The 10,834-nt window shown below is 38.2% G+C and overlaps 1 protein-coding gene across 3 annotated transcripts in view; it reads left to right on the top strand.

The window, feature by feature from the left end:
* ITGA2 (integrin subunit alpha 2) overlaps window positions 1-8,650 on the top strand; it is a 104,396-nt gene extending 95,746 nt beyond the window's left edge. For all 3 annotated transcript variants that reach the window (XR_001116051.2, XM_003276518.3, XM_012507859.2), the window contains 3 exons: window positions 883-972; window positions 3,817-3,933; window positions 4,356-8,650. Coding sequence is in view for 2 of the 3 variants with exons in the window: in XM_003276518.3 (XP_003276566.1) it covers window positions 883-972; window positions 3,817-3,933; window positions 4,356-4,436 (288 nt within the window). In the remaining variant the exon portion in view is untranslated. The remainder of the gene's footprint in view (window positions 1-882; window positions 973-3,816; window positions 3,934-4,355) is intronic.
* Window positions 8,651-10,834: the final 2,184 nt, after the last annotated feature.

Below are 10,834 nucleotides of genomic sequence, written 5' to 3' on the forward strand. Positions count from 1 at the left end.
ATTTTTTATATTTTTTAGTAGAGTTGGGCTTTCACCATATTGACCAGGCTGGTCTTGAACTCCTGAACTCAAGTAATCTACCCGCCTCAGCCTCCCAAAGTGCTGGTATTACAGATGGGAGCCACTGTGCCCAGCTGAAAACTAGGCTCTTTTTCTGTAACTAAATGGAGGAATGAATGTAAAGTTATTTCAAATTAGTAAGTTACCAGTGACATCAGCATAAAATATCCTTCCTATATACCTGCCCCAAATTAAGTATTATTTGATAGAAACACTTAGATAGGAAATCTGAAGTTATATTGATGTGATATAACAAACCGAAAGGTTCAGGGCCATGGGTGGTCAAGTTCAAGTGCACTTTCAAACACTATCATTTTACACACATGCACCCAGAAGGAAAATTCTCTTCCCTTTTAAATGTTGGTTTTCCATTCCATTGTGTGACTTATTCAGGTAAGTATACAAAGATGCCAAGTTTACAATTTTCTCTCATGTCACAAGCTTTATTTTTAAAAAAATCTGAACTATGATCTTCCCAGTTAAAAATATTCATTTTTAAATCCTCACTTTTCAACCCAGTTCTCAAGTTCAGATCTCCTCAGGGAGACATTTTAATCTACTCATGTCTGGATCCCACCCCAGAGAGCTGATTTGTGTTGGCAAGGTGCAGGCAGACATGTCTTAAAATTACCCCAGGTATTTCTGACCGGCAGTCCTGTTACACAGCACTGGTTTAAGCACACATAGATTCTAGACAGGTCTTCAGAACCATTTGCTCTTGTCACATTCCACCAGGAAATAAATACATAAATCATAAGCATGCCAGTTTCTCTGCATTTGCTGCTGCTAGGATAAAACATATTCCTTATTCTTATGTTCCAGTCAACGTTCCAGACAGTACAGCTAACGGCAGCTGCAGAAATCAACACCTATAACCCTGAGATATATGTGATCGAAGATAACACTGTTACGGTGAGCATATCACACCCTTCCCTGTGAGCCTCAGGGTCTGTGATGGCATTCCATTTCTAAAAGCCTGGAATAGTCACTCTTCTTACCTATGTGTTATGTAGAAGTATCTTACTAAAACTTGAAAGATCTGATGTTGATTATGTTGAGATTTTGGCGAGGGTGTGTGCTACTTAAAAAGTTCAGTGATACACTTGCCTTCCTCCATGCCCCCCACCCATGTCAGCAAAGCTGGCTTTCCTAGGAGTGGAGATCCAGTGAGAAGTACAACAAAAGGAGCTCTATGTTCCTTGGGACTCCATGGTGTCTCTTCTTGTGACTAAGCTAGCAGCCCCAGTTCTTCCTTTCTCCTCCTGCTTACACAAAATGGTCTGGAGCTTAGGCCACAAAACCTAATCATGCTTATTTAAATCATAAATTGTATTTTGAAAAATTTTTAAAGAAAGGTACTGAAGCATGCTTAATAAATAATGCATTTATTAGAGGGTTTTTTAAAATAGTTCTCCTTACAACTAGACACTGACACTGTGTGGCATGTCCATTCATTAGATCTTACATTCTGGAGGACTATAAATGCTCCCCTTGATTTAAAAAAAAAAAAAAAAAAAAAAAAAAAAAAAAAAGCTTTTACAGAGAAATGTACTTTCACAGAAAACAAAGGCTCTCTGTTCTAAGAGCTGGCATGAGATAATTTTCCTGTGCACTGACTCTCTGGTTAGAATATGCCATGTTTAGATACAGCGGGATTTCCATACCCAGCTAATCTGCTGGCAGAGCCCTGAGCATTTTCCTCCCAGTGCTTGTGTTAGGAGGTGAAAGCGTTTAAGAGTCTGCCCCCAAGGCCAGCTTGGCAGTTGGACTCAGTCCACTGCTCTGGCTTGGCCAAAAAGTTATGGCCCCAGGAACTATGGGCCTCCTCACTCCATGCCTGAGAGTGCAGCTCACAGCACTGGGGCCCCACTCTTGTCCAAGGGAAAATGATTCCACACAAGAGAGCACACTTCTCTGCCTCTGGTTTAGGAGCCTCAGTGAAAGCCTACACCCTCTCTTCAGAGACTGGGGCCTGGAAAATCAGAAATAGAGCCAAAGGAAATGCAGACTTCAAATTCAAAATGCTATGAACTTAGCATAGGGGAGAAGTATTATAGATTTTTTTTAAAAGCTCATTTTAGAAAAGCATAGTGTTCAGACAATATGTGAAACTCTACTGAAGACTGTTTTTAGAAAGCAGTATTAAATATATTAATTGGAAATTTAAATGAACAATTTTAATAAATCCATTAGATTCTTCTTTTATTGGTTTTCTCTGAGCAATACTAATAAATAACAGAAGCCAATTACTAGGTGCAAAAGTAATTGTGGTATTTGCCATTAAAAGTAAAGAAAGGCTGGGCATGGTGGCTCAAACCTGTAATCCCAGCACTTTGGGAGGCCGAGGCGGGCAAATCACCTGAGGTTGGGAGTTCGAGACCAGCTTGGCCAACATAGTGAAACCCTGTCTCTACTAAAAATACAAAAATTAGCTGGGTGTGGTGGTGCACGCCTGGAATCCCAGCTACTCAGGAGGCTGAGGCAGGAGAATCGCTTGAACCTGCGAGGCAGAGGTTGCAGTGAGCTGAGAAAAAAAAAGTAAAGAAAAAGTACTTTTAATGGCAAAGACTGCAATTACTTTTGCACCAGCCTAATATTACTCAGTTGTGTCTATGAAAGATTTTTTAATCTAAACAATAATTCGGATAAATTTTTGAATAAGGTATCTAACCTAAATAATAACTGCACATGTTCCTAAGTGTCTGTTACATTTATTTGAATGCCTGGTCCACTTAAAAATCTGATCCACAAAATGCTATAGTCATGGGTCCATAGGGATCCGTGGTTCCCTGGGTTAGAAAGCTGTGGAAAAGATTTTGACTGCCATTAAGCAGTGAGCTACAAGAATTTATCATCGCTTTATTCATAAACTTATAAAGCCTTATATTTTAGCTCTTGAAGACACAAATGAAAGGAAATACAGTCACCAAGTTTAGCCCAGCCCATAAATTTATGACAAAAAGCAGCTCATCTGCCATTGCAATTTAATGTTAAATCAAGTAAATAAAACACATATTATCCTCTCCTTTGCTTCTAAATATAGCTCTTTAGGAGTATTTTCTAGAGAGAATGCTTGAGACACTTTCCCCAATTAAATAAATTTCCCCTAATTAATTAAAAACTGAATATACAGTTTTACTGTTAAAACTCAGGGCAGCCATTCCACTACAGCATCTCAAAGATTGCCAGGAAGCAGATACAAAGAATCCTAAGTAGCCTCAAGGACAACATTCCCACTGAAAAGGTCAACCTGACCCTTGAGATATTATTTCTACTTTTCCAACAATATCAACTTGGAATGAGGTTTAAGTGAAACTAGTATTTCAAACACCCAGTACAAAGCTGCTGTTTCATCACCATGAAGTTGGGTTAAAGAGTTTCTTCAACTCCCCTCCCCAGAGCTGTTTGCTTTCACTTGATGATGCTTTCACTTGATTTGAATGTATGCCAGAAATGGAAGTTTCTATTTCATAAGTAAAATAAGCATCTGAGATTGTCAGGCATGATGTAGCCACAAGACACTGATGTAGTTAAATCGGAGAAACTAGCAAAGTTGTATTTTTTAGCTGGTTGGACTTTGCAGGAGGATTTTCTCTAAAATTATTCTGACAATGTTTGAGATACGCCATCATGAGCAAGTCATGTCACCTTTCTAGAGCTGTAGACCTTCACTTACAGAATTAGAGAATTGGACTAGACCATCTCCCCCCTTTTTTGTGGTATTAAAATAACTCAACTGTGAACTTACATTTCCAGATTCCCCTGATGATAATGAAACCTGATGAGAAAGCCGAAGTACCAACAGGAGTTATAATAGGAAGTATAATTGCTGGAATCCTTTTGCTGTTAGCTCTGGTTGCAATTTTATGGAAGGTAAGAAAAGCTTCATATTTTAAAATACAGGGCTCCTGAAGGCCAGCCTTGAATTTACTTACAAAACATCAACCTCAGGTTTTATATGGTACCTTCTCTATCACAAGGAGAAAAGAAATGCAAGTTTGTTTACAATTTCTTACTCATGTCATAAAAACCAACCAGTAAGGATTTTTTCTTCTTTTAAACCTTCCTTTCATCCAGAGCTCTGAATGTTTTGCTCAGCTTCAAATAAGTAGACGCTGAAAAATGTAGCTTTATGCAATGCAGCTGAGCTCTCTGGATATGCAATGCAGCTGAGCTCTCTCAGAGCCTCAGGGATTCCCAGAGGTGCGTCAGAGGACGTGGGCAGCCAAGGCGGTCAGAGGCACCTTACAAAATAAGCCACAGGTGGTAACATTCTTATATCATCACCTTTACAGCTCGGCTTCTTCAAAAGAAAATATGAAAAGATGACCAAAAATCCAGATGAGACTGATGAGACCACAGAACTCAGTAGCTGAACCAGCAGACCTACCTGCAGTGGGAACTGGCAGCATCCCAGCCAGGGTTTGCTGTTTGCATGAATGGATTTCTTTTTAAATCCCATGTTTTTTTTATCATGTCATAGGTAAACTAACCTGGTATTTTAAGAGAAAACTGCAGGTCAGTTTGGAATGAAGAAATCGGGGGGGGGGGGGGGGAGGTGCGGGGAGGGGGGCAGGTAGGGATATAATGGGAAAAATACTTATTTTATATGATGGGGAAAATAATCTTTAAACTGGCTGGCCCAGAGTTTACATTCTAATGTGCATTGTATCAGAAACAGGAAATGCTTCCAAGCATGACAACTTTTAAAGAAAAATATGATATTTTCAGATTTTAAGGGGGAAAACTGTTCTCTTTAAAATATTTGTCTTTAAACAGCAACTACAAAAGTGGAAGTGCCTGATATGTAAGTACTTCCACTTGTGTATATTTTAATGACTATCGTGTTAACAAGAGGGGAAAGCAAAACACAGGTTTTTTCAATTTATGCTGCTCATCCAAAGTTGCCACAGATGATACTTCCAAGTGATAACTTTATTTATAAACTAGGTAAAATTTGTTGTTGGTTTCTTTTAGACCACGGCTGCCCCTTCCACACCCCATCTTGCTCTAATGATCAAAACATGCTTGAATAACTGAGCTTAGAGTATACCTCCTATATGTCCATTTAAGTTAGGAGAGGGGGCGATATAGAGACTAAGGCATAAAATTTTGTTTAAAACTCAGAATATAACAGTTATGTAAAATCCCATCTGCTAGAGGCCCATCCTGTGCCAGAGGAAGGAAAAGGAGGAAATTTCCTTTCTCTTTTAGGAGGCACAACAGTTCTCTTTTAGGACTTGTTTGGCTGACTGGCAGTAACCTAGTGAATTTTTGAAAGATGAGTAATTTCTTTGGCAACCTTCCTCCTCCCTTACTGAACCACTCTCCCACCTCCTGGTGGTACCATTGCTATAGAAGCCCTCTACAGCCTGACTTTCTCTCCAGCGGCCCAAAGTTATCCCCTCCTTTACCCCTCATCCAAAGTTCCCACTCCTTCAGGACAGCTGCTGTGCATTAGATATTAGGGGGGAAGTCATCTGTTTAATTTACACACTTGCATGAATTACTGTATATAAACTCCTTAACTTCAGGGAGCTATTTTCATTTAGTGCTAAACAAGTAAGAAAAATAAGCTCGAGTGAATTTCTAAATGTTGGAATGTTAGGGGATGTAAACAATGTAAAGTAAAACATCTCAGGATTTCACGAGAAGTTACAGATGAGGCATTGGAAGCCACCAAATTAGCAGGTGCACCTTCTGTGGCTGTCTTGTTTCTGAAGTACTTAAACTTCCCTAAGAGTGAATTTGACCTAGGCAAGTTTGTTCAAAAGGTAGATCCTGAGATGATTTGGTCAGGTTGGGATAAGGCCCAGCAATCTGCATTTTAACAGGCACCCCAGTCACTAGGATGCAGAAGGATCACACTTTGAGAAACACCACCCATTTCTACTTTTTGCACCTTATTTTCTCTGTTCCTGAGCCCCCACATTCTCTAGGAGAAACTTAAGAGGAAAAGGGCACAGACACTACATATCTAAAGCTTTGGACAAGTCCTTGACCTCTATAAACTTCAGAGGCCTCATTATAAAATGGGAAGACTGAGCTGGCGTTCAGCAGTGATGCTTTTAGTTTTAAAAGTCTATGATCTGGACTTCCTATAATACAAATACACAATCCTCCAAGAATTTGACTTGGAAAAAAGTGTCAGAGGAAAACAGGTTATCTGCCCATATGCATATGGACAACCTTGACTACCCTGGCCTGGCCCCTGTGTTGGCAGTCCAGGGCTATCTGTACTGTTTACAGAATTACTTTGTAGTTGACAACACAAAACAAACAAACAAAAAAGGCATAAAGTGCCAGGGGTTTATAGAAAAAACAGCATGGTATTCTCCAGTTAAGGTATGCCAGAGTGCAATTCTTTTAACAGCTGTGAGAATTTGCTGTTTCATTCCAACAAAATTTCATTTAAAAAAAAAAAAAAAGACTGGAGAAACTAGTCATTAGCTTGATAAAGAATATTTAACAGCTAGTGGTGCTGATGTGTACCTGAAGCTCCAGCTACTTGAGAGACTGAGACAGGAAGATCACTTGAGCCCAGGAGTTCAAGTCCAGCCTAAGCAACATAGCAAGACCCTGTCTCAAAAAAATGACTAGTTAAAAAAACAATGTGGCCAGGCACGGGTGGCTCACACCTGTAATCCCAACACTTTGGGAGGCTGAGGCCAGTGGATCACAAGGTCAGGAGTTTGAGACTAGCCTGGCCAACATGGTGAAACCCCATCTCTACTAATAATACAAAAACTAGCTAGACATAGTAGCAGGTGCCTGTAATCCCAGTTACTCGGGAAGCTGAGGCAGGAGAATCACTTGAACCCAGGTTTCAGTGAGCCGAGATCGCGCCATTGCACTCCAGCCTGGGTGACAGGGCAAGACTCTGTCTCAAAAAAAAAAAAAAAAAGTTAGTACTGTACCATGTAAATACTAGCTTTTCAATGTGCTATACAAAGAATTATAGCACATCCTTCCTTTTACTCTGTCTCACCTTCTTTAGGTGAGTACTTCCTTAAATAAGTGCTAAACATACATATACGGAACTTGAAAGCTTTGGTTAGCCTTGCCTTAGGTAATCAGCCTAGTTTACACTGTTTCCGGGGAGTATTTGAATTACTATAAACCATTAGCCACTTGTCTCTGCACCATTTATCACACCAGGGCAGGGTCTCTCAACCTGGGCGCTACTGTCATTTGGGGCCAGGTGATTCTTCCTTGCAGGGGCTGTCCTGTACCTTGTAGGACAGCAGCCCTGTCCTAGAAGGTATGACGTTTAGCATATGTTTAGCAGCATCCCTGGCCTCTAGCTACCCGATGCCAGAGCATCCTCCCCCTGCAGTCATGACAATCAAAAAATGTCTCCAGACATTGTCAAATGTCTCCTGGGGGGCAGTATTTCTCAAGCATTTTTAAGCAAAGGTGAGTATTCATACAAGAAATTTAGGGGGAAAAACATTGTTTAAATAAAAGCTGTGTGTTCCTATTCAACAATATCTTTGCTTTAAAAGTAAGGAGAGGGCATAAAAGATGTCATATTCAAATTTCCATTTCATAAATGGTATACAGACAAGGTCTATAGAATGTGGTAAAAACTTGACTGCCACACAAGGCTTATAAAATAGTAAGATAGTAAAATAGCTTATGAAGAAACTACACAGATTTAAAATTGTGCATGACTCATTTCAGCAGCAAAATAAGAACTCCTAACTGAACAGAAATTTTTCTACCTAGCAATGTTATTTTTGTAAAATAGTTATCTGTTAAAACTGTGAAGAGTAAAGAAAACTAAAGCCAATTTATTAGTCACACAAGTGATTACACTAAAATTATAAAGGTTATAATTTTATAATGTATTTACCTGTCCCGATATATAGCTATAACCCAATATATGAAAATCTCAAAAATTAAGACATCATCATACAGAAGGCAGGATTCCTTAAACTGAGATCCCTGATCCATCCTTAATATTTCAATTTGCACACATAAAACAATGATATAAACAACTTTGTAGGACTATACCCTTTTGTGTACATTCAGGCATACACATTTTCATCAATTTGAAAGGTTAATTTAAACCTCTAGAGTTGAATGAGAAACATGGGGGAAAAGTGTGAAATAGGTGAAAATATTAACTATTTCTTTGAACTCTAAAGACTGAAACTGTAGCCATTATGTAAATAAATTTTCATATGTACCTGTTTATTTTGGCAGATTAAGTCAAAATATGAATGTATATATTGCATAACTATGTTAGAATTGTATATATTTTAAAGAAATTGTCTTGGATATTTTCCTTTATACATAATAGATAAGTCTTTTTTCAAATGTGGTGTTTGATGTTTTTGATTAAATGTGTTTTGCCTCTTTACTTTCCAAAAAAACTGTAAAAATAAATGCATGTTTGTACAAAAAGTTGCAGAATTCATTTATGAGAAAAATTAAATTGTAGTAAAAACATAGTTAGTTTTTCTCATATCCAAGTATAACAAACAGAAAAGTTTCATTAATTGTAAGCCACTTTTTTCATACCGCATTATTGAATATTGTTACAATTGTTTTGAAAATAAAGCTATTTTCTTTGGGCTTTTACAAGTTAGTTATATATTTTACTATTTTTCTTATACATTCACTTTGCTCACATCCAAGACTCAATTTAAGACGACTGAGGCTATAATTTGCCAGAAGTGTCCAGTCTATGTTTCTAGCAGTGACCACAAGGTCTTTTGTAAGACTCTTAAACTGCCTTTGAAGTTTTGAGACAGTGTAAAGCATTGCTCCTCAAAGTGCGGCCCAGGGACAGATGGTGCTGCATCACCTGGAGCCTGTTAAAAACACAGCTCTCAGGGGCCACTCAAAACTATTCAAATCAAATTGTAAGTTCCACAGCATCCCCAGGTGATTCATATTGCATTGAAGTTGAGAAGCACTGCTCTAAAGCTTACCTCTTGAAATAAAATGTGTGCTTGGAATAGAAAGGGGAAAAAAATCAGCCAAACTGCTGCAACGTGCAAAAGCAGAGTCATCTGCATACTTTAAAAGAAATCATAATAAGCAGGAAGTTTAAATATTTTTAAAGAGTAAATATGCTGAAATAAATATGCTGAAGTTATAAAGTAAGTACACGTTGGGCTCACAGACTGCCATCGCTGTACAGATGGCAGAGTAATGCAAAGACAGGGTGGAAAGTGTGTGTGTGCTGCCATAAATAGCGATGCACCTGCATCTCCATTCATGCCTGCGGCGCTCTCTCACATGCCTCCCTGCCCATCGCAGGTGTGCTAAGTCATCTCAGGAGGGCAGCTCACTGCAGCACAACCATCAATAAGTGTGTCTGCTATATATCTCACATTAAAATACAATCTTGGAGAGCTGAATGTGAGAACTGCAGCTACTTGGGAGGCTGAGGCAGGGAGGATCCTTTGAATCCAGGAGTTCAAGGCCAGCAACATGAGACCCCCCTCTCCCAGCTCTTAAAAAATAAAATAAAATATTAGAGAAAAAGAGCACTAAGTTTTATTTCTTTGTTTTTTCACAGAGCAGGTTAGGAAATGCTGTTAAAGACCTGTATTAAAGCAATCATTTATGTCCCATAGAGTTAACTGGAAAATAATTTTATACTTACTTTTTAAAAAGTACTTCTTATTTATTCTACATCACTTGTTAAAAACTACAAATTGCATTTTCAAAAACTCCTTCCTCATCCTATCATAATCTTTTAATATTTTTAAGGTGTCAAAGATTGGACATCATCTTACACAAAATCAGGGCCTAATTTTCATTTAGGAACCACTACAGCCTGACTTTAAAGAAAATGGCTACTAAACTGAACTTTTGGTTCTATGCAAAATTAAATCTAAGACTCAAGTTGCTAAAAGCAACTTTACTATAACTTTTACTGTGGCTCTGGCTCTACCGCCCTCTGCTGGATGATCCACCTAACTACATCACACAAATCATTCTTAAGAGAGATCTTTACCGTACCAGGTGCTCAGTAACTGTGTAAGATGTCTAAATCACTTATTTCTCAAAAAAGGCTGAAAACATATTGTGACTCTATACATCATATCCAAAGGACAAAAATGTCCACAAAATAAGTCACTCATTGAATATCTGCTGTTACTTTCATTCAAAGATGATAAAAATCAATTTCATTTTACCACCTGTTCAAAAATACTTGAAACATAAATAATTTGAATTTCCTATTTCTTAAGTGAACTTACCTAGCAATCATGCAAAGTCACGGCTTTAAAGTGACCATGAAACACTGCAGGCAATCTGATTAAAGGCTAATTTTTTTTTTTTAGATTACTCTTCTAGTTACTTGAAGCTAAGTTACAGAGATAGAAAAGCTATATATCAGAGTGATAGTAGCCCCTTAATATCTGAACCACCAATTAACTCTGCCACTCCTAAGCAGGCAAGGGTCAGTAAAGATCCTATCTAAGTCAAGTGCAATGCACTAAAATCTTTCAAGGTCATTCAATCCCAGTTCTGGCATGCCCCGGGTTAACTCCTTAACCTCTCTATTGGAGACTTTAAAAGCTAACAGTCTCAGTTCCAAACTTAGAATAAAGCCTACTTAATGAAGGCATGATTCTTTTAAAACATAAAGAATGTTCTATGTTCTTTAAAAATATCATTACCCTCAATAAGGAACTTCTAAAGAAATATCTAAGTAGGAAAGTCTTGAAATCCACATATACCTATCAACATTGCATATGACATAATAAACCTCCATTTAACAACCTATGTCCAAAATCCTAGAAATGTCTAGTGA

This window comes from Nomascus leucogenys, chromosome 7b, assembly GCF_006542625.1.
Source record: "Nomascus leucogenys isolate Asia chromosome 7b, Asia_NLE_v1, whole genome shotgun sequence".
NCBI lineage: Eukaryota > Metazoa > Chordata > Mammalia > Primates > Hylobatidae > Nomascus > Nomascus leucogenys.